Source organism: Dermacentor silvarum, chromosome 5 (assembly GCF_013339745.2).
Source record: "Dermacentor silvarum isolate Dsil-2018 chromosome 5, BIME_Dsil_1.4, whole genome shotgun sequence".
NCBI classification, from domain to species: Eukaryota; Metazoa; Arthropoda; class Arachnida; order Ixodida; family Ixodidae; genus Dermacentor; species Dermacentor silvarum.
In genome coordinates this window covers 113062341-113087330 of record NC_051158.1, presented here as the reverse complement: position 1 = coordinate 113087330, position 24990 = coordinate 113062341, and the positions used below count along the sequence as shown (strand labels likewise).

Genomic DNA, 24990 nt, shown 5'->3' with positions numbered 1-24990 from the left:
AAACACAGTTTAAGAAGTTCCTGCTTGACATTGGCAAAAAAAAGCGGTCCTAATCATAATGTGTCGTCAAGTAAACGCGTTCCCTCGTTATGTGAAACATACATCTTCCTACCTACAAGACATCAGACTTGCGACAGATTCAGTAGTAAGTAGTACAGCATCGACTTCATAGCAGCTCACGCAACAAAGGGGAAATTGAACAAAGCTTCAGTCGGGACAACGGTGGTCCGTCGTATAATTTAAATCAACTATGTTTAATAGCGACAAAATGTTTACTGGTGTTTTTACTCTTGTTCAAGGTTTGATGAAATATGAGCACCATCGCTTATGTTTTCTGCCGTTCTGCAGGGCATGATCTATATCCACGACAGCGAGGTGATGTCCCACGGCAACCTGCGCTCCTCGAACTGCTTGGTGGACTCGCGATGGGTGCTTCAGATCTCAGACTTTGGGCTGCACGAATTCCGTGCGGCTCAGACTTGCGTCCCGCAGGCGGTCTCCGAGAACGCATATCGAGGTAAACCACTATATTGCGCGGGTAATCTTGTAGCGTTCACTCCCTGCACTGCAGCCATAACCAGGTTACCAACCTTCCCAAATTTAGAGGCGCAGTCCCTGCTTGACCCAGTCGAGATGGTGATAAGAACCGACCTTAACTTTTTTTTCTGCATAATACCAATCAATAAACCAGGGGTCGAATTCACAAAGCTTTTTTGCGTAAGTAATGTTCTCGATTGGCCAGCCGCCTTCGTTAATAATATGTCCAGCCTCATGATTGGCTAGCATCGGTTTTTTATCAACAGTTTTTGCGTAAGAACGCTTTTGTGAATACGGGACCTGATTTCCTTTTTAAGTGCCTCGTAGTTTGGTTCCCCATTATTCTCTTTTGTCGCCTATTGGATTCGCATCAACCTGAAGAATTTCCCTTTTTTGCCGTGGTTTTAGTTATAGAGTAGGCCCTGGCAGTCCACAGTATCTTTGTCTGTATTGGTAGCCGTGTTAGCCGGGCGACTAGAGTGTCTTTCTTGCGGTAAAACGGGCACAAGCGCACCCCCGGCCCGGTGCTCAGCTACTACGGGAGTTCTAGACGCTTAGAAGGACAATCACCTGATCGTCAGTTGGTGGCATGAAACCCTCATGCTCCTTTAACGTACCGCAGCGGTATTCTAATGGTAGAGCATCCGCCTCGTATGCGGGAGGTACTGAGTTCGAATCCCCGCGCTCCAGGGAACCGACCGGTTTTTCTTGTGGGTAGAAATGTTCCCCCGCTTGGTTGTTAGCTACTTGTAGGATGTTTCGATCTCGAAAGGAAGCCCTATAGAGACGGTGACTACCTTGGAACTATCGCCTTCAAGGTAAGGCCGGCCATACGCTCAACCGCGCCTTTCGCAGCCACAGTCGCAGCCCCCACGCCTGCTGCCTCGCGCGTGATGGAAGACGGCGCACTTCCTCTCCACCTTCTTTCCTTGCATGCGCCAGATCAAGCCACCATCCCTCTCCACTCACCCTCACATGCTTTCGCTCGCACCTACAGCACACGCCGCGCGGCCGCGATGTTATCGCACTTGGGCTTTTTACGGAGCATTACGGCGACGATGGCAATTCGCCTGGAGTGACCATATAATTGATCTCGCAATAAGGATACAAGCGAGATTCCGGCCATGGGCTCGGCCAGTACACTACCCCAGTGCTTGAGAAGGACATCCACCTGATGAGAAATTGCTGGTGTAGAACCGGCAGCAACCTTTTGATATTCGTGTGGGGTTAGTTTGTCTTGGTTCCTGCACAGCAAGTATATCGGTCTGTACAAACCTCTCTCAAGTAACGCACCCCTAGAAAGCCGGACGCCTGGCCGGAGGCATACAGTGAAAATCTAGAAGGCACAGCGCCTTAGCAACCGCGGTTGAACGCGATTGGCTGAAACGCCGCCGGCGATGCTCAACGCCCTTTGCAACCGCTGTGAGAGTACGCCACGCCACCTAGCGCCTTTTACGCTAACCTAACCTACCCTATCGTGGGCGACACGCAAAGGCAATAATCCTCACGGCGTGACATCAGGGCACCACCGGCGGCTTTTGAGCCAATCGCGTTCAACCGCAGTTGCTAAAGCACTGTGCCTTCAAGATTTTCAATTTACGTTGCATGACCGGAGGCTGCTTGAACCCGTCTTATAAACTGGTGGGTGTCTGGCGATGGGCATTGAACCACTCATCTCCTGCAGCCGAGCCGGGCATCCGACCCACTGGGCCATGGCTGTGGTTTCCAAGGGTTACGAAAGTTTCGGAATATGCGCCGCCAGATTTTCTTAATGCGCTATTCTTGTACCTACTTTCATAACACACCGCCGTTTTATGCTTTGTTTCTTTGAAATACACGAGTAGAGAAACACCCGTGCATTTCTTCACATATTTTGGCAAGACAAACTTCGAAGCTGTGGTCATTCTGAAAATTGCTTCCACGTGCACCCACCTACCAAACTCGCTGGTTGCTATTCGTAAGTTGCAATATGGGTCATAATTAAATAATTAATAAAGATATATTATAATTTTCCTTAGTAATAGTTTCCTTAATTACTTGACTATGCATTTTCATTTCTCGTGCAAGTAATGGCCACCTTTTCGAGTAATCTAGTGCAATGACCAGAATTATACCATCTGCCACAGGCGTCATAAACTTACGTAGAAAGGCAATGACGCCTGTGACCCATCGAAATCTATCGTAGAGCCTTGACTGCGCCTAACTGAACAAAAAATTGTCATCAATTGACCATGCGCTGAGATTCATGCGCGGGAGAACATGAGCCACATCTGTACGCTCCATGATTTAGTTGTACAGAGGTCTATTTCTACATAATCTGCGCTACAGCCTTCCAATGTTGTCCAGTGCATGCGCGTGGAATGTTCGCTCAGTAGAGAGCTTAAAGGGTCAAGCACTGCCCACGCGTTTAGGACTTCCTCGCTGCGGTTTAACAGCTGCGAAAATTGAGCTCACCAAAGATCATCTAATCCACACATACGTCGCTGTGGATTGTCCCCGACCACCACTCGGCGTTCTTGTCCTCGCAGGGACCTGGTGCCACATTTTGTGAAATTATAATCGTTCATCAGGATTGTCTTCCACCAAGATATACACCAGCAACAAGGCCTTCATTTGCCTTGTGGTGTTTCCCACAGCCCTATAGTACTCCGGGTGTAAAGGAGAACGTCGACCCCAAAATAGCACTGAAACATATGACAATGCTATTATGGAATGAGACGTACGGGGACTGAAAACACATACATACCGATGGTTCCATCTAATCTAGCAGCTCTACAGGTGCCGCTAGCCGTTCTGGCTACGCAAACTTTAATCATATTCGAACGGCCACATACGGCAACATCATCGGCGGCAGAGCTTGCTGCCCTGCGTGCTACTGTAAAATACCTCCTGCACCAGCAACCTCAGAAATGGGTGATGTCTTGCGACTCTAACGCACTACTTCCGAGTCTGCATTTTGCCCTACAGCACAGGACTCATGGGCAGCTGGTAAACGAGATAAGAGAGAATCACCAACAAGCTACCGAAAAAAGTCATAAATTATATTTCAGTGGATGCCTGAACATGCCGCCAATGCTGGTTATAACCTCGCCGACGAGGCCACCAGAACCAACGCCGTAAGAAATCTTCATTTCGTGCCTAAAGCTATGACACATAAATATAGGTCTTGTCCCAGCCTTCGAAAATGTCATCTTCATACACTTGAATCATCTCTAAAACTACAAGTGTCATTAAAAGTTTCCTGCTCTTAGGCGACATTCTTAGAGCCGCCTCTGGCTCTGGGTGTCATTTACAAAGGCCTACTCATTTCGCATCCGAATGGGGAATACGTTCATATGCTACTCTTGTGGAACAACAGAAATTAATGCGCCCCCTTGCCTTAGTCACGGGTACGACGTCGAGCTTGAATCTCTCCGAACAGCATTAAACCGGCCATACTTTAGACTATTTTGGGAAATTAAGATCCTTTAACCATGTCGGTGCACATTCATGGCGCATAAAGCCACAAAAGTGTTATTGTAGTATGTCAAGTTGACAGCTCGTGGCGATTCACACGTTCAAATGTGCGTGGAACTGGTGCCCTTCCTCTCCTCTCTGTCTTTTCTATGTACTCTTTCCCCATTGCAGGGTAGCAAACCAGACGTTCGTCTGGTTAACCTCCCTGCCTTTTCTCTTTTCTGTTTCGCTCACTCTCTCTCTCTCTCTGCCACAGTTGAATTTATGAATTCTTTGTGGTCTAAAAAAATGTTTTACGTCGTGACATATAGTGCTATACAAGAAGTGCACAATTACTGCATTCTAGCGGTGCTAACATATGAGGCAGAAACTTGGAGGATAACAGAAAAGATTGAGAACAAGTTAAGGACCGCGCTAGGAGCGATGCAACGAGATATGTTAGGCGTAACGTTAAGAGACAGCAAGAGAGCGGTGTGGATCAGGGAACAAATGGGGATAGCCGATATTCTAGTTGACATTAAGCGGAAAAATGGAGCTGGGCAGGCCATGTAATGCGTATGATGGATTACCGGTGGACTATTAGAGTTGCACAGTGCGTGCCAATGGAATGGAAGCACAGCGGTGGACGGCAGAAAATTAGGTGGGGTGATGAAATTAGGAAGTCTTCAGGGCGCAAGCTGAAATCAGCTAGCGCAAGACAAGGGTAATTGGAGATTGCTGGGAGAGACTTTCGTCCTGCAGTGAACGTACAAATAGGCTGATGATGATGATGAGGATGCTGATATATTGCTTGAATGCACAGAATAGAAGTGCTCTCACTCGAGCAACTTTGTCTGTCATCGTGCATAGCGTGCACAGCCTGCGCTCCAGAAATATATGCGGCGACATATATCTACTAATATATCAGACAAAGTACTTACCAAACAAATGACACAACGAATGCGCAAACGAATGAACTTGATTCCTCGTGAAAAGATTCTCGCGGACACTAAGCATTGAATCTTTGCCGGACGCTCATGCTCATGAGCCTCTTACCTTTATTCTCTGTGGTCGCAATCAGTGCAGCACTGTACGCCAGACTACAGCTACTTGCGCATTTGGACGCGCATGCTTAAAATAATAACACATCCAGAAAGTTATTCCTGTGGTGAAGTCACAAATGCCCATTGCTACAGGTCTCGAAATGGTCGTCAGGAGGATTATACGCCTGCATGACGTGTATTCTCTTCTTGAACTTTGACATTCGACATGTGTAAGATCTGCGCTGTGTGATCCCGCGAACATTTCGGCGCGTTAACGCCAGCATATCTTGGCTGCAATAGAGGCGCGTTGAGATGACACAGCCAGCATGAGCGAGTGATCGCGGCATTTGCGCAGGCCTCCTGTGGCGTGCTCCTGAGCTCCTGCGCTCACCAAGTCCACCGGCGCGCGGAACGCAGAAGGGCGACGTCTATTCCTTCGGCATCGTGCTCTACGAGATCATTGGTCGCCAGGGACCATGGGGAAACAAGGCCCCGTCGACAAACGGTACCGCGATCATTCATTTCAATTCTATTCAAGAATCGACCGAAGCTTTATTCGGTGTGCATTTCTATTGCCACTATTTTTGACAGCGTTCTTAAAAGGCCGCCCACTGTCAGGGTGGACGAACTTGACCAAAACTATAGGCAACGTGACTTTATTTTTGTTTATGGATTCGTGCACCGATTGATTAGGCTGATTTATAATTAAGACGTTATCCTGAATACATCGGGGTGGCATAATATACTTAAGGCAGCCTTATGAAAGCTCCCACGCAAACACGCCCAGAAAACCTTGCACGTTACTGTACAGTGCCAAATTGTACGTAATTGCACAGTGGCTGGAGCGGAAAGTGAAAGCGAAGGGGCACAAAGGTGATTCTCTCGCGCCTGCTGACACCACCGGGGCCCCTATGTTTATTTTAAACGGCGTCTTCTGCTACATTTCCTTTGGCCTAATTGCCACTACTGTAATGGAAACTGCAGGGTTAGGAGATGGGCCAGTTTGTACATTAGATGGCTCGATTTCACCTTTGCATTCATGCTGCCTCACTGCAGTCTCCCATGTGCGATTCTATGAAACGTCACTCAAAGCTGCATTTTGTTATATCATGCCCCGAAAGTTGCGATGCCTTATTTTAACGCGACGGCATTAAGGGCCCCGTGTCGCAGAAAATCCGGCATCGGCGTCGGTGTCGGCGTGGGCGTGGTGGTGTCGGTGGCGGAGAAAATCATCCCGAACCACCTCGACCGCGCAGGCCCTCCGCGTGGCGCAAGGCGTTAGGGAACAAAATTGAATTTCTCAAAGTAAAATCCGTCAAAAAATTGTAAAGTTCGACTTAACCACAACTTACAGGTATGACGGCGTAATTTGAACGTACGAGAAAACATAATTCTGTTACGAGGAAACTCAAACACAATATCCTTTTCCAGCACTTCTAGCATACCAAGAGCGGCGCACAGAGGCGAAGGTGAAAAAAAAAAGAAAGCTGCAGTTGCCGGGAAGCCTGACAAGCATTCAGGGATCTTTGAATGCTATCGCGTTCCACTCTTAAAGGCGAAGCTTAAGCGTCAACAATTCTTTGGTGAACGGCTATTTTAGCTTCAAGGTCGCAATTCAGAGAATCAAACGTTAAAAGTGTGTCAATCTGCTCTGTAGACGCTAGATTCTTCATGACAAGCTGTTAAGATTGTCTTGAAATATGTGGTAGCAGCCGACGCGACATCATCGGTCTCCCTTTTGTTGGCACTTTTGGCCGCGGCATGATGTATCCATTGCATGCTGCATTGACATTGTCACTTATTTCGCTGGAAGTGAAAGCATACAAATGTACACGTCGGGAAACATTGAGAATGGAAATAATATTTCGTTTGTGCGCAACCGCTCAGCGTAGTGATGACTACGGCCACGACACAGGCATGTAGAGTTTTCCCACAGGGCAGCTTTCGCCATGCGTCAAGCAATGTCGTTCTTGCTACAAATAAGTGGAAAATTCCCCTGTCATAGCTCTTGCGTCGGCGAAGTGTCAGTCAGCGCTTCCCGTGCAGGTTATCTCAGGTTATCGTAATTCGTTCAGTTACGGTTGTCTTGAACGCACTTGCTCTCTCTTGATTACGGCGACGCAGAGGTGATCGAGAAGGTGCGGCGGCGAGGCAGCGTCCCATTCCGTCCCCCCGTGGACTCCCTCTCCTGCGCAGACTACGTGCTACGATGCATGCAAGACTGCTGGGACGAGAACCCCGACACCAGGCCTGACTTCCGATTCATAAACGTCAAACTGCGTCAGATGCAAGCCGGCCTGTGAGTGTCTAGTGTACATACATTATTGCTCGTTTGATGTCGCTAATGAGGTCAAATTTCAGCAACCCGCCATGGCGGCAAAGTGGATATGGCGTCGCGCTGCTAGCTAAGCCCGAGGGCGCGGGATCGAATCCCGTCTGCGGCGGCCGCATTTCGACGGGGGCCAAATATGATAACGCCTGTGTACCGTGCATTGGGTGCGCGTTAAAGCACACCAGGTGGTAAAAATTGAACCGCAGTCCCCCACTACGGCCTTCCTCATAATCACATTGTGTATTTGTAGTGATGCAGAACTATCAATAGCACTATCGATACTATCGATAGTTGAGTCACTATCAAACTATCGATTGTACTTTCATTAGTACTCTCAATAGTATAAGATTAACCACGCGAACTCATTTCAACATAAACTTGGTTCCCCGAGTGCGTGGTATATGGGGGTAACTATGACAGGACTCTTCGCTATCGCAGTTTAGACGTCAACGAGCTCTGCAGATGTGCCTCAGCAAAGTTGCCGAATAAAGTGTTGGTGTCACAAATGTCCCAGTTGAACTATCTAGACAGCAAATTAGTGTCCGAACCATTTAGAAAGCAGGTGGTTCCAAACGAAGCTGCGGCAGGAAGCCGAATTCTGCGGCTCCTTGGGAGACAGCGATAGGATCCCTCAACCACAACCTCGAACGCGCAGCTAATTGCTTGCCAGTGCCTTGATTTACATCCACAGGAAAGGAAGAGCAATTCCCTTTAGAATTCTGGAAGCATTGGCAATGCTCTGCAACGCCGGTCTCTGAAGTGGCTAGGATGTACTTGTGCATTCCTGCAACGTCGGTACCCGCAGAACGCGTATTCTCAGCGGCTGGACAGATCAGTTCAGATAGGAGGAGCAGGCTGAAGGGCAAGAAAGTTGACATGCTTGTGTTCCGTCGCCAGAATGCTTGACTGACACATGATAATTAAGTTGAACTGTTCAGCTGTAGCAGAAAGGAAGCCGTTACATGTGGCGGGAATGCACGGCTTCAAATTTAGATTGCATTTTCTGATTTCAAAATGAAATATATCAAGAACTAAGCATGTTGGTAACGTGTAACTGCTTACTGTCGATTGCACTATTGATAGTACTATCGATAATATTATTCATAGTTTATCGATAGTATTATCGATAGTTTCACAAAAAAACTATCGATGCTATCGATAGTCAATTTACCGATAGTTTTGCATCACTAGTATTTTGGCATGGAAGAGACCAGATATTTTAAAATTCATCTCTCCATCCGTAAAACAGCTACTGTGATCATTTCCGCAGTATGCACTGCTCAGAAGCTTTTCGTTTTCTTACTGGCATGATGTGCGAATGATGCCTAATGTGTACAGACGAGGAAACCTATAGCGCTCTCCCCCCTTCGTGCATTTATGAATGTGCAGGAAGCCCAACATCTTTGACAACATGATAGCCATGATGGAAAAGTACGCGAGCAACCTGGAGAGTCTAGTCCAAGAGCGCACCATGCAGCTGCTCGAAGAAAAGAAGAAGACTGAACGACTCCTCCACCGTATGCTACCAAGGTATTTTTATTGCACGACTGAGAGAGAGAGAGAGAGAAAGTCATAAGGGAAAGGCAGGGAGGTTAACCAGGCTGAGCCCGGTAGGCTACCCTGCACTGGGGAAGGGGGAGAAGGGATTGAAAGAGGAGAAGGAAGAGAGAAGTTCACAGTTCACACCTTGCACATTTACAGTCAAGCGTTCATCGCTAAGTTTCGTCACAGGCGGTGATGCAGGCTTGTGCACTTCAAAAAGCGCAGCAGCGCCTTTGTAGCCCTGTACACAGAAGACGCACGAGGCCACGGGCCCAAGATCTTCTCCTCCGTAAAAGGCCTGTCGTCTAAGTGCCCCAAAGCAGTCCGAAGGGCAATCCTCTCTTCTTCGTATCTAGGGCAGTCACATAAGAGATGTCTGGTGGTTTCCTCAAGACCACATGTGCTGCAGTTGGCACTGTCCGCCATTCCAATTAGGAATGAATTGGAGTTCGTAAAAGAAACTCCTAATCGCAGGCGGCACAGTAAGGTTTCTTCATGTCGTTTAAAACCGGGTAAAAGTCGTAATTGCATCTGTGGGTCCATGGCATATAGGCGCCGGTTGGTAAACTCTGGTGTATGCCATTTTCTTAGAGTTATAGTATGGGCAAGACTGCTGAGGTGCCGCGCTGCATCCGTTCTTGACAATGGTATTGGGATTCCTTCATATTCGTCATGTGCTTCACGTCATGTGCTTCATGTCCTTTACGACTGAAGATGTCGTAAAACTACGGGAACTGGCGAAGACGGGACCGTATCGTAGAGTCTGACGTATGAGGCTTCGTCGTTCGGTAGCATTCGCCTCAAAATTAAGCAAAAGAGAGCAAACCACGGTATAGGATATCCTAGGCGATATTATTAGGCGGAAGCTGGGCCGGCCATGCCACCTGTAGAGTTAATAACTTACGTTATATTATACGAACAAAATGGATACAAAAAAGAAGCAGAACGTATTTAGGAATTGCATATGAGGTGATTAAGGTTACAGGGAACATAGAGCATATAATGGATTCAAGTCGATTCAAGACACGGCGAAATTGGTGACCGCGGTGCATGGCCTTCAGTTGTGCCGTTACATGAGGCGGAATACGAATATAATGATGAGGAATTAGGTGTGATAAAGACTATTTTGTTCGTTTGTACAAGGGCGATATTTTGCATTAATTTCCACTTTACAGTAACATGAAATGGAAAAGAACCGTCATAGTGCAGTTTTCTAACACAAAAGCTCATGACAGCTGGTGCCATATAATTGTACGCCCGTCAACCGTGGTCCCATCACGCAAATCCAAAGTTTTGCTGGAGCGATTCTTGCTACATAATCGCAATAAAAAGCGGGGTATAACGTGGCAATTATAATTTCAAGACCTTTTTAGTAATGAAATATGAACAAAATATACAAACAGTACCTGAAAAAAAGGAATTTTTGTTTCTCTTGGGAGCATATTGCTTTGTTTCAGTTAAATTTGTCTCTTCTATCACCTTCCATTGGCAAAGCAACGTTACTATTGACGGCGACACATGCGGTTAGTAAAGTGTTCCTTCTAAAATAGCGTGCAATTGGTTTGAGAGATAACATATATTCTGGTGCCGCACGTGGCCTTATACGTACTAACCAATACATGTTTCGCGCAATGTGCGTTTGCCACCTATTTACTCCGCACAATGTAACGTTTCAGGAGAAAGGGAAACGAAGAACCAATCTATTGTGGTAGCTCCATAAACAGCAGTGACCCCCATCAAACTATGACGTTGGGCTATTGGGCTCATAGCTGTTGGTGTAAGAAGCGCCAGAAAGAGCGTCAGAATTGTCGGATTTCCAGATACGGGAGACATCATAATAAGATTCAATGGTATGGTATGATAAACTTTATTCCTTTTATGATTCTATGATTTTAAGATTCAATCAATCAGTTATTTTCATTCTGTAAAAAGATACGGAAAGAGGGACTGTGACAAAAGGCTGTTTGTCAGAACAGCTTGCCTAGGTCACAGCATACACTGTAACGTTTCAGGAGAAAGGGAAACGAAGAACCAATCTATTGTGGTAGCTCCATAAACAGCAGTGACCCCCATCAAACTATGACGTTGGGCTATTGGGCTCATAGCTGTTGGTGTAAGAAGCGCCAGAAAGAGCGTCAGAATTGTCGGATTTCCAGATACGGAGACATCATAATAAGATTCAATGGTATGGTATGATAAACTTTATTCCTTTTATGATTCTATGATTTTAAGATTCAATCAATCAAGTTTATTTTCATTCTGTAAAAGATACGGAAAGAAGGACAGTGACAAAAGGCTGTTTGTCAGAACAGCTTGCCTAGGTCACAGCCACATAAAAAAATGTCGGAGCGGTATCAGCACTACCGTAAAATAAATGAAAGAAAAATTGATACTTAATTGACAGAGAAGTACAACAGGGCACACACTAAGGTATGGAAATGTAATGTTAATACAGAAAAGTTTAAGCAGTTATTACAATCGCCATAAAAAATAAATAAACAGTTTCTTAGAGAAAATCAATGTCTGAAATGCTATCAAAATACAAATATCTAAAATGCGTACACTGAAAATACAAGGAAAAAAACACTATAGAAATCAACTTGTTACAAAGAGTTACATACAACCAGATGAAACAATTCGATACGATTATGAATTGGATAAATGAGACAAGGTTTGTAATAAAAACAAGTATTAAGTAGTAGAAATTTAAGAGCTACACATCACTGTATATAGCTTGTGGATATCCTGATATGAACTATTAAACGAGTCAAAATTGTTTAGGTCATAGTGATTCAGAAGGAGGGAAGAGTGTAAGACAAGCGCTCTTTTCCGGAGTTTAATCGTACTGTGTCTACCTCCCAATTTTCTCCATCACGTGTGGTATAATTTAAATGCCTAATTCTTAAATTGGCCAAAACGCGCAAATTTGCTATGTTCTTACGAGTTTCTAATTTGTATTTCCTGCTTAACAGTATAATTGTATGTCTGGTGTACTTACTATTCCTGAACTGCAGAATGAAACATTAGTAGATGCCGCAAAATGCGCATTGTAAATATGCCTAATACATTTTTTTCTAACTAAGTATATTTGCTTAAGATTAGTGAGCGTCGTTGTGCCCTATTCCAGTTGGCAATAATTTAATCGAGAGCTAAAGAGCAAATGATAGAGCCGAAGCTTGATTCCTTTTGGAAGTAAGTATCGAAGCCGATCAATTACACCAGATTACATTGATAATAATAATAATAATAATATAATAATCGCTGTAATATTATTGAAATAGAAGGAACGCTTAGACATACTGCGGCCCTTTCTTTGGCGAAATATGCTTACATAGGCGCTCGTAACATCATATTGTAGCGTCCGAGAATGCGACTTCATTCATTAAGATGATCTTTTGGTCCCTTCTTTCTTCTACGTAGGTTTTGCGCGACTAAGCAATAACGGCAGTAGCACCAATTGTAATGGGTTAGAAGAAGGGAAGTGAAATTGCTGAAGTTTTTGAAACTCAGTCTTATCCTAAACAAAGCGATCGAGTGACGCTAGCTTTCAGATCAGGCGACTTCTATTCTCGGTATGTGTCGGCATAACCATGACACTTGGTATCTTGGAAATCATAAAATGAGGCAACTCTATGCACTTATTTTGATTTCAGCCTAATGTAACATTTTCTATTTGCTGCCTTTACCTAAGATTTTGTCCCCAAAACATAGGGTCTATGGCTTATGGCCTGTGAAACACTTTTCGTTTGAATCAGTTTACCTTCTTTATCCCATTGCTCTGATCATTACACTTGCTTTACTGCAGCACGTAAATTGTGTCGCCACACCTACATTGCCTCCGTAATGTTACTTCCCAGGAATTAGGCTACGGGTCATCACGTGGGATGAACCTTCTCGTGTCTGTACTCTACGTTAGCCCAGTGATCCATACTTTATCAAAGCAACACACGTTCTTCAGAGCTGTGATAAAATACGCATGACTCAAAAATGCTACACAGCTCTTCACCTCCGTGCAGAAGTGGGGATTCGTTCCAAGGGCTCCTGGCGTTATTTAGCGCGGATATCGCAACGCATTAGCAATACCTCACTGATCCGCATGTGCAGCGCTCCGCTTTCGCCTCTCCCTCAGGTCGGTGGCCGAGCAGCTGAAGCGAGGCGAGAGAGTGGAGGCCGAGAGCTTTGACAGCGTGACCATCTACTTCAGCGACATTGTGGGATTCACAGCCCTCTCTGCAGTGTCATCGCCGCTCCAGGCAAGTGCCAACCATAGGCCACCACTTAAAAACGGCACTCAGCGTGCCACATTGGTGTCTCGCGGCATCAAAGTGGCTCTGTAAGATTATTTTGCTAGCGTAAAAGTTCAGCTGCTGCTAAAAGAGCGTTTCAGTGGGGTGCGGCTAATTCTTTATCGCTGCACCCCGTAATGTAGTTTAGAGGTCTAGGTACTTCCCCTTTTGTGCTGCTAAAACGACTCAGTGAAATTAAATTACATAGCAAGTCAATCAGCGAAAGACTTCTCTGGAATTTCATCCAAAATGAGGTTATCACACACGCACAAGGTCAGCAATAAATGTCGCCCTGTAACATCGACACCGTTAGATGGAATTGCCTGACCGCGTGCACATCCGATCGTGCCTTACAGTGCAATTCAAGGGCTGGCTTGATTAGTACTGACCTCAAACGACTAGAATGACTCATTGTTGTTTTAACTCATCAGGGCATTCATTCACTTATATTTTAACGCAATTAGAAGACTCATTGAGTACTTATAAACTACGTGCTCGCAGTTGCCTTGCTGGCCTGGACGTGATAGTGCTCAGCCATTTGCTGTTCACCATAACCACACGCGTCGAGTTCAGAGCGACAAGAACGGCATCAGTTCCAGTATATGCAACATGTCCTAAATCCTAATAGAGTGCTAGGAACCACGCAAACTAGAGAATTGTTTTACGGCATTGTGCGAGCACATTTGTGTTCTATGCTCATGGCAGATGTCTGCCGATTCGGGCGTGCACGCTATTTCGTTTTGTCGTTTCCAACTCCCCGCTATGTCCTGAAACGCTCTATCGACACTTCCCCATCGATATCCCCAGGTGGTGGAGCTGCTGAACGACGTCTACACGTGCTTCGATTCTATAATCGGCGCCTACGACGTGTACAAAGTGGAGACCATCGGGGACGCGTACATGGTGGTCAGTGGGCTGCCGCTCCGCAACGGGCTACGTCATGCCGGACAGATCGCCTCCATGGCTCTCCATCTGCTTGCGGCAATCCGGTGTTTCGAGATTCGGCATCGTCGAGGCGAACGGCTCCAGCTGCGCGTCGGCATTCATTCGGGTAAGACTGAGTTGTGAATCATTCATCTATAGCTTCGCCACCATCGCGACAGCGCATGGTGATTTGTGCGAATATCTTCACGCTGTCACGCACAGTAAAGCTATATTTTTCTGTTGGAAAAACGTCAGAACGCCTTTCCGATGATTTCTGGATTTTTTGTGTGTGTGTGTTCGGGCCTCACTGGCTTGCTCGAAAAGTCATAGAGTGCTGACATTAAAATCAACGTTCTTGTGTGTATTGATGATTGCAGCAGATAAGGCGCAGTTCAGAGGCCATATTATTTACCTATGAAGCATTGCATCAGCTTGCAGGCAGTCGCTTCCTGAATTCCGGTAGCTTTGACATCTTTATTTTAGTTTCAGAAACCTGCTGTGCATCCTTATTGCACGCAATCTGACTAGTTTGCCTTCAGCAAAGATAACGTGACCTGTAATGAAAGTTGGACGAACTGGTACGTCTGCATATGAATAGCAACAACATGAAAGAGAGAAGAATGACAGATAAGAAGACCGCTAACGCTGATTGGACACAAAAGCTTTACTGAGAAACTTGCTAATATATCGGTTATCCCCGTAACTTGAGCCAAACTTTATTAATATCAAAATGCCACTTAGCTCTACAGGACCAAGATAATGTTGTTGGCCGTCACTTGGCGATACTCAGATTATTTTTGCATGTATAAAAACCAATTCGATAAGCATATAACACACTCGTCTCTTAGCTGCCTACTGATGTAGACGACGTCGATAAACTCCCTACTAATTTGTCGCTAATGTTTAAACAGCGGGTGTAATAGAATAGTTCGGCACGTATGTCTGTGTGCAGTCAGGCGGTAATGAACGTCCGAGACGCACGAACGGATGTAAACGAACATTTATCTAACATGACTGAAACAAGACAAGCACTAAACACAGAATACAGAGCAAATGTCCCTAAAACAAACACGTCTACATGAAGTCCAACGCGCAGCGTTCAAGGAAAGAGCAAATACGTCTCACGGGTTCAGTCCTGATGATGCCATTTTTTCTTGCGCTAAGTACAGTAGGACGCCACAGGGACGAAACGGACACTGGATATGAAGCGCACACGAAGTGACACACGGGAGCGCTCCCGCGTGTCACTTCGTGTCCGCTTCATGTCCAGTGTCCTTTTCGTCCCTGTGGCGTCCTACTGTACTTAGCGCAAGAAAAAATGAATGCACACCAACTAGCCCAATTCATAGCTCTCCTGATGATGTCGTTGATCGGCGGTAGGTCGTCTGAGCAGTCGCGACGATTTTCGTTGGAGACGAACCAAGGCACGATGACCCTCGTGGGAGGCGAGCCAAGGCAGGATGACGGCACCGGTCATCAGATGAGGCAGGCGACGGCCCACGGCCAGAGCACTCGAACGGGTGTCGGGCGGGTGGCTTCCACCGCCACAACTCCACGTGCCTTGGTGCCCCTGGCTCGCCTCCTATTTCTTCATTCTTCATGGTCAAGTCTTGAGAGTTCTCACAGTCCACGCACATACATAACACTGATAAGGTCACTGCACTACAGCGGGTTAGTTTCACCATACCACGGTTGAGACTTTCACTCACGGCAGTGTAGGATAATGTGCCACCCAGATTCATTGCCTACAAAATATGCTCTTTTTCTCACGGTGTACCAATTACCATGGGGACAGCGGTGTCAGTGGCTCAGTATCATGCCAAATGCAGCACTTCTAAAGACAGAATATTGGTGCTTGTGTGACGCCTCTCAGGTGATATCCATGTCAGTGCAATAATGCGTTTATACAATTCGAAGCCTGTAAAAGGCGGGGTCTAAAAAGAATGTATTACGGAAAAAGAAGCTTATCACTCAAATCTCCAGTGCATGAACGAGGAGGAAGTGACGATCAGGCGAGAGAAAATCTCGTTGCCGTCTCATGCGATGGCGCGCATCTCAAGCGCGGTCTCATGGGAAAGTATACGGAAGCAAGGGCGGAAGAGAAATATTTACGGTTTGGAAAGTAGACAGCTAGTGCGTGTTCACCAAGTTGGCGAGTTGCAAGCGGGAGCACTTAAGGAATATCAGTGCCGCCTTTCAGTTTAGGCGTATGGTTCCTGCGAGCGAAGGAATCGGCGTTCTCCACGAAATTAAAGGGGACCTAGAATGAATCAAGTTGATGCAGACATACCCACAATGCTGCCTGTGTGTTTGAATTTGCATTGTATCTTCCATTCTCTCAACGCATGGCAAGTATAAGACACGGTCCCGCACCAACAAGCCCGATAACAAGCGTTACTGAAAACTGTCGTATACAAAAATGCTGCTCACTTTAGACTTTTTTAATAATTTCTCTCAGTTCATATTTTCTTAATTTGCAAATGGAGGCCTGTAGAGACATCTGCGAGGATTGTTGCAGTTTAGGTCCTAATGGAGGTTACATGATAGGTTACAGTTGAGTGACGCTGCTTAAACTACATTCTGGCACTTTCGTGCTCTTCATTGGCTGTGCTGCGAATCCCCGTCTTTCACGCTTTACGCAGGTCCCTGCGTAGCCGGTGTGGTGGGATTGAGGATGCCAAGGTACTGCCTCTTCGGCGACACCGTGAACACGGCCTCGCGGATGGAGTCTACTGGAGAAGGTGGTTCCTGCTTATATAACCACCCACTGCCTTGTTTGCCGAACCAGTTAATTCCCGTTCGGGTGTCGTGACCCGTTCATGACTAGTTTGGTCATTTGATGGGCATTACGGGTTACTATAACAACTTTACCAAGACGAAATTATGTCAATATCAAATTTAACTTTCGGGTTCTACGCGCCAGAACTATGACGTGATATCGATCGATACGCGCTGTATAGCGGGAGACGGCGGATTCATTGTCACTACCTGAGATTTATTAACGTGCACTCAATGCACGCTACACTAGCTTTCTTGGATTCCACCACCGTTGGTACTAAACCCACGAGCTTCTGCTCGCCAGCGCAACGCCATAACCACTAAGTCACCGCGGCGTGTCTTTCACCAAGAAGAGCGTGCGCACAGTACGAAATGCCATGAAATGCCATCAAGCTGCTTGTGTTGTTACGCAATCTCCAGAACGCCCACCATTGCATCGTCCGTGAGTATTGGTGCCGAAGAAAATTTGTTTCCGTGCGTAGAAAGGTGCGGCTCGTTTTCATCAACTTACGTGCGCGATACGTTCTACGTAACGGTATGCACACGTGACAACAGCAGGCGCCTATATGTCGCTGTTTGCATGGTTTGACATGATCATGGCGCTCTTTAAAGGGATTCGGATACACTACACGGAGAACACGGCTGGAAAGAAGCGAATTCGGGAGGCATCTATCCAGCGATGCCGATGTCCGGTTTCTTATTCGCTACTCCATAACTTCTCTCTTCTCACGCCTGTTATTCAACGAGCTAGGTACTTAATATATATATATATATATATATATATATATATATATATGCGTATACAAATGCGTATGTTGGCATATTAATTTTGCGCATATGTTGAAATGCGACTCTGAAAGCCTGAAAGCCGGGAAGGCGGTTCTTCGTCTATCCAACCGGTCATCAGAGTTGCGTAAGTTTCGCCACCTCTAGTTTCGCTACTTTAGACGTGTGCCCAATCCTGCAATAGCCCTTCCTGGGCTGCAGTATGTTCAAATAAATTGGACGTAACAAAGTGGAATAGTGAAATCCACAAGCAATTTCACCAGAAAGTAAGGAGCACAGCTGTGCTACTATGTTAATATGCCATTGATATGGTGATGCCCTAAGACTTGGTTATTCCGGCCATATTAAAGTGAGAAAAACTGTTACACTGACATATTTCGCGCTGAGGCAATACACACAGCCAGGATTTCATTTAGAAACGTAGCGGGTCAATTATTTCTGCCATAAACACCCCCACGGCAGCACAAGTGTACTAGTGGGCAGCATCGGTGTTTTATCCGCCCACATACGCGTATGTTGCAAGGCATCATTTCCCAACTTCGCAGCCTTGAAGATTCATGTCAGCGAAGCGTGCAAGGACATCCTGGAGAAACTTGGCGGCTACTACCTCGTCGAGCGGGGTCTCATACCCATAAAGGTAGGCTATAGAGTTCCGCCGGAGCTCGATGAAATACCTGCTGCTGCTGATTCGTCCTTACCCGAATGTGGAACAAGGGTCGTCCGCTTTGAAACCGGTGGTTGCTTGCGCATCTGGTTTCTTTCATGTTTCTTGCGGTCCCTTGTAATCGTAACTTGCGATGGTCTCTTGAGCTTCTTGAGGTCTCTTGCACGTCTTTCGCGTTAGGGCAGGTCTTCAATGATGATGATGGCCTCCGGCGTGTTAATCGCATTTGTTTCTATCAGCGAGGCCTCACTTAACGCGGAATGAACAGCCACGACTTCGGCCAATGGCTGTGTTGAAATCCTAAGATCGGACGAGTCAGGACACATCTGCGTGCCGTGATCCGTGGACATATCGGGTGCCTTTAGTGCTAGCGACTCAAGTACTGAAGGCGCCGATGCCCTCATGTGCCCGGGCGTTGATGAATTTGGGAGCCGCTTCACCGACTCCTGAGGACGGCAATTGGGCACGGTCTTTGGAAATGATGGTGTGGTGTCGAACGCCGACGCAAAGTCTCAGATCGGTGGCGGAAAAAGTGGCTCGCATCCACGGTTTTCTACAACGGCGCAGGCCGCGACCCCATCTAGCAAAAGCTTGCCACGTGCAGCTGCAGCGGCGAGATGGTGCTGCTTCCAAGCTTCACTGCGTTGCTGCCGCAGCGGCTTGGCTGGCGTAGAATGCCCAGTCGAAGTAGCAGCGGTGTTCTGCTGCGTGTTTATGGGTTGTGGTGTAGCCGCTGATGCCGGTTTGTGATTTGCTGCTCGGTGGTGACTCGAAGCGGGAGCGGTAGTGGCCATGCGCTTCCCGCCATCTGCGATCGGGCTGACGACAACATTCGGGATGCCGGCTTCTAAGAATGGACAGCCTGCGGGCCTCTCTGTCGAGGCGTTACTATAGCACGACTGGTGCTTCAAAGTGGTGTATTTAACGAGCTCCAGTCGCCTAGCAGTTCTGGTCGGGCTTGACGCAGGCACACGCCAGAGGGCGAAAAACAGCCATTACGGCAGCGCTTCGTACTGCCAAGGACTGCCCAGGATATATATATATAATGCTCACTGTCTCGCAATATATATATATATATATATATATATATATATTTATATATATATATATATGCTTTTCCCCACTGACCCAAGCTGTCTACTAGCTTGGGCCACTAGACATGTGCCCAAATAAGCGACTTGTTGCTGGCGGCTGTCTGACCAAGCAGAAAACTTGGGTCACTGGGGATGGGTGCCGGAACCTACACTCTGTATTTACACATCTTAAACACACGAATTAAAATGTCTCTCAAGAATGAATTTCCCACCCCAATATTACTTATGCACCACCACTCGAATGCTAGTCACACTAACGTAGGTAATCATCCCTAGAGGACCCGCATTCATGCCGCTTTTCTTTTCACGTAGAAAAATTTCAAGCACGCTTAAGCTTCGCTTTTAAAAGTCGAACGCAACATCATTCAAACACCCCTGACTGCTTCTCACGCTTCCCGACAACTGTAGCTTAATTATGCAACCCTAATGGTTACCGGAAAATGCTGGCGGTGATCGCTGTGCACGAAGGCAAACTTTCTAATAGAAACGCGGCGTCTTGCGTGGGGCAATCCCGGAGATAGTGCACAACCGTGCCAGAAAGGTTACATCATTATCAGGTTTACGTTATTGTTTCGCACTTTTAATATTTCAGTCTGAGAAGATTTAACATAAAAGGCATGAGCTGTGGGTGCTTTCTTTCGTGACATTTGTTTGTGGGTACGCATTCTCAAAATTCCGAGGAATAGCTTTGTCAAGAATGTAAGACATGCTATGAGCAACATTAGTGATAGAATGGTGTGGCAATATAACAAGCATATACCACACGTCATATAGCAAGGTAGGGCATATACATATACCTAAATATATTCTGAGGGCCTGCGTGGTTGGAGGTTATTTTCTCGGCTGCGGACGCCGGCGCCTATGCTGGATTTTCTGCGATATGGGGCCCTTACTTAACGCTTTCGCGTTAATAGTGAGTTTATATAGCGTAAATCGTATGCTTTAGCGTTGAGTCGTATGCTAATGCTGCAAGAAAGGCTGCACTGCGCGGCACAAGGTAGTGTTTTAGAATACTAGAAGGGAAAAAAACGCTAACGCTAATGATGATGATGATGATGATGATTTATTGGCATCCCCTTTGAAACGGGGCGGCGACAAATAGTCACCTAGCCTGCTTGATTTAATCAGGTATACTATACATGTTCTTTATCTTGCATTTTTGTATACCTATCATTATTTTTCTTTTTCAAAAATTTACCTTGTACCGCTGCCTATGATTTTAAGAGATCAGGTCGCATCCATCTTTTCCCTACTTTTTTTCCACCAGTATTCTAATCGTCTCTTGCTGATCTCTACGGCTGATCTGTTTATGTTTCTTTCCACTTTAAACCCAAGCGCTTCTGGGAGTTCCGCGTTACCTACGGTTCTCGCTGGGTGGATCCCGTCGCATTCCATTAGGATGTGCTGAGTGGTCTCTGGATCTTTACTGCAGCATACACATGTCTCATCTAATTACGAATATTTGTTCCGATATGTTTTCGTCCTTAGGCAACCGGCTCGAGCCTCAAATAGCAAGGCACTGCCCTTTGTGTTATCGTACAGATTTTCCCTTCTAATTTCTTTCTTCTCATTCTTGTAAATCTCCATTGTCCTTTTCGTTTCCAGTCTTTGCATCCAATTCACGGTCTCTATTTCTCTCACTTTCTTTCTGATGACCCCTGGTTGTCTATTTACAGTTTCGATTATCCTGTACTTGGTTGCCAACTTCCTTGACCTCTTCCTCCATTCTGTGTCCACGCTTTCATGTAGAGATACTTGTGCACTTTAGCCGCCCATTTATTTTCATCCATGTTCCTGAGCCTTTCTTCAAAACTAATTTTGCTTTGTGCTTCTCTGACTTCAAAAGAGGCCCAACCCATGTCTCCATGCACTGCCTCATTTGTCGTATTACCGTGTGCTCCCAAAGCCAACCGGCCTACTGATCTTTGGTTAACTTCCAAACCCGCCAATATATCCGATTTTAAGCATATAATGGCATTTGCGAATGTTAGCGCTGGCACCATTACTCCTTTCCAGATTCCACGCACCACCTCATACTTATTGTGGCCCCACAGTGCTCTGTGTTTCATTAATGCTGCATTCCGCTTCCCCTTTATTTTCAGATTATCTTGGTGGTTGCTTGAGTAATTCTTTCCTTCGTTTATGTGTACGCCGAGGTACTTATATTGCTTCACTATGGGTATTACTTGCTGTTGAATTGACACCACGAAGTTACTCGTGTGCTCATTAAAGATCATAATCCCTGATTTCTCTGTGCTAAACTTAAGGCCTAGATTTGTCGCTGCGTTCCCACAGATATTCGCAAGTATCTGTAAATCTTTTTTAGTGTCCGCTAGTAGTACAATGTCGTCTGCGTACATCAGTCCAGGGATCTTCTGTTGCACCATTTGTCCATTACGCATGTAGGATAAATCAAAACCTAATTCGCTGTTTTCCAGTCGTCTTTCTATGCCCTTGACGTAAAGCGTGAACAACAATGGTGACAGAGGGCATCCTTGCTTCAATCCTTGGTGAATTCCCACCATTTCATTTCCTTTTCGGCCTTCCCATGCCACTTGTACTTGGTTGTCTCGATATATCTCCCTCAGCAGCTCCACGAAATCGTCATCTATGTCTTCGTATTGAAGAATATCCCACAACAATTCCCTGTCTACGTTGTCATAAGCTCCTTTAATATCTAGAAATGCTATCCATAAAGGTCTTTTCTGAGCTACTGAAATCTCTATGCACTGAGTTAGTACAAACATATTGTCTTCTAAGCGTCTGCCTGGCCTGAACCCATTCTGTAGTTCCCCCAATACACCGTTTTCAACGCCAATACACTTGGGCGCCATCTCGAGGCGGATACAGCAAACATGAACAAACCCTCTCGTTAAGCCTACTGCGCCACTAATCGAGAACGTATATCAAAATCAACGCCCATTTGTCACCTGTACGCCGCTGTCGAAGCATCATCACAGAAATCTAAAGCAAACACGAGCATTATCGGGGAACGAATGAACCGAACAGTGCAGGCCGACGACTCGCTAGATCCTAAGCGGGCAGCTCCCACTTGGACTGGCGCCGCCATGTTGCCGTACGTAAGGCTCCCCTTGCGTGCGTTAGCGTTCACCGCTAAATCCCGAAAATAGCGTATGTACGTAAGAGCTCCAGCACCGTTTACGCACAGCGCAAGCGCAGTGTGGTGCACGCAACGCTAACGCTAACTGTTTGCGTTTGCTGCTTTACGCTATACTAAAACTGTCTAATATACGGTGTCATAAGAAGCCAGCGAACACTGACACCAAGGACAACATAGGGGAATTTACTTGTGCCTAATAATTGAATTAAAGAAATGATAAATTAATGGAAATGAAAATGGATGAAAAAACAACTTGCCGCAGGTGGAGAACGATCCCACGTCTTCGCATTACGCGTGCGATGCTCTTACCATTGAGCTACCGCGGTGCCGTTTTCCCATCCACTTTCTGGGGTATTTAAGTTTTACAACTAGAACTAACCCTGGGAGTGTTAGCCTAGCGCAACCACTCACAAACCTAGATGGCGGATGTGGCACATCCTTTCTGCCACAGGCGTCAGGAGTACGTGATCTTTTTAGGTGAAGGCAACTGGTAGACATATATATATATATATATATATATATATATATATATATATATATATATATATATATGTCGCGAGCAGGAGGTGGCGGACGGAGACAAACATGGTCGCCCGAAAACTGCATTTAATCTTTTTCTTCCTCTTTGACCACTATTGAACCACACCGTGCTTGTGTGGTTCGTTCCACACTTCCCCCTCCCCCCGAGAGGGAGAGGCTACTAACTGATAAAATGTGCAGGGGTGCAGTTGGTCCAATGTCCCGAATTAGCTCTGTATACTTATGAAAAGTTCAGAATAAACTATAGCTGTCCGGTGACATCCAGCAGAGCTCAGGTGGCCGAGGCTGGCTGTTGCACTCCGGACGACATATGCATGCCCTGATGAAGTAAGAAGGTTGGGACACATGGCAGCCGTGGGAACTCAGTTGTCGTTGCGACTTGAAGACACACGGTGCCGCCTGCTCGGACATTCAGTGGACTGGGTCATTGCGGCGACGTCTCTGTTGGTGCGGTATGCCGGGAAAGTGCCCGTGTTTTTTTCCGTCGTTGTGCACAGCGTTCTCGCAAGAATCCTTGGAGTGGGAGCAGTCCCGATAGGAGGTGCTGAATGTATACTCGGCGACGTTTTTTTCTTGCAAAACGTCTTAAACGTTGAGTTTGCTTTGGGTTTAGTTGGCCTGCGCACTGACGTTTTCCTTGTTGCAACTGTGCTTTCGACAACGCCCTCCGTCGTCGCCTGTGTCGAAGTCTTCTTCGAGGTAGTTGAACTTGATCTTGGAGTGAATGATTTAGACCTTTCTCACGTGACTGCGCTAGCTGATGATGTAGCACTAATTCAGGAATAAGCCTGGTGTCTGTTTGGCAAATTTGTATCGCCAGCGGCAGGTAACTGACAGACTGCTTGCTTTCGTGTGGCTTGTCTGATGGCGAGGTCCATGAGTGAGGTTCTTCAGAAGCCATTTCTAAGGCTGACATCCATGTGACGTCATCCTGAGCGGAAATTTCTGTTTGCTGGCAATGTGTGACATCTGGTGCTTCCGATGCTACTGCAATGTCAATGCTTTGTTGAGGTCTTGGATGCACAAAAAGCTGGTCATCTGCTGCTGATGAAAGTGTAATGTCTTCCGAGCGAAAAGAGCACACGTTGGTGGTGTTTTCCTTCTGACGTATTGTCGGAGAGCAAGTCGGCTTCGAATCATCAAAATCAGTAATAGTTGCACTTGAGATGCGGCGTTGTTTGACAGCTGTGGAAGTATCACGTGACGAGAAACCCGGTGGTGGGCCGCGCGTACAATGCAACGGTGTGAACGCGTCAGATCGTTCAGTGGCATGATTCTTGCGGCGTGTCGAGAGCGTAGATGATGAAGATGGCTCTGTGGCAGTCATCATCATGCTAGGCGTGCGTTTGTGCGTCGTCTTCTCGCGAGGATCATGACATGAGAAACTCATCGATGCTCTCCTCATGAGAGACCTTGTTTGGCAGTGATGATGATTGCTAAGTGGAGGTTGAGGATAACTGCGGCGACACAGTTGAAATGTCTCTAGCTGTTGGATAATGGAGGCGTCTGCACCGTATACGTGAAATCGACTACTCGTCTCTTCGATTTTCGTCCACGATTCGTTGTTTTCGAAGATGTGCATAAGGTAAAACCGAAATGCCTCACCGGTGACGTAGTCATTGAAGTTCAAGACCATATCCCTTTCCGACCACGATGCAGCGGATGCGTGGAGCTCGAAAAGGTGGAACCAATCTTGCACGGGCCCATCGTCCACTGATCCGGTGTACTTCGGTATGTCCAAGGCTTGCGGTGACGCAGTGATGATGCTGGTCGGTGTAGGTGGTGCATTTATGCGCTTGGAGTTCACGGCGTGGCGTGAAAGACTTCCATGATGATGTGCGGCTGATGAGGCGGCTGCTAGGTCTTCATCCTGTCGACTTGTGTGACGCGAGCAGGAGGTTGCGGACG

The 24990-nt window shown here is 46.4% G+C and overlaps 2 protein-coding genes across 2 annotated transcripts in view; one reads left to right on the top strand and one right to left on the bottom strand.

Annotated features, from left to right (window-relative positions):
- LOC119453719 (gastrula zinc finger protein XlCGF8.2DB-like) overlaps positions 1–24990 on the bottom strand; it is a 489906-nt gene that overhangs the window by 319233 nt on the left and 145683 nt on the right. The gene's annotated exons all lie outside the window — the stretch shown is intronic.
- The window catches only part of LOC119453721 (guanylate cyclase 32E), a 197038-nt gene that overhangs the window by 152662 nt on the left and 19386 nt on the right, over positions 1–24990 (top strand). The window contains exons 15-22 of the mRNA XM_037715756.2: positions 349–517; positions 5371–5520; positions 7140–7314; positions 8737–8877; positions 13019–13142; positions 13983–14226; positions 16742–16840; positions 18209–18300. Coding sequence (XP_037571684.1) covers positions 349–517; positions 5371–5520; positions 7140–7314; positions 8737–8877; positions 13019–13142; positions 13983–14226; positions 16742–16840; positions 18209–18300 — 1194 coding nt within the window. The remainder of the gene's footprint in view (positions 1–348; positions 518–5370; positions 5521–7139; positions 7315–8736; positions 8878–13018; positions 13143–13982; positions 14227–16741; positions 16841–18208; positions 18301–24990) is intronic.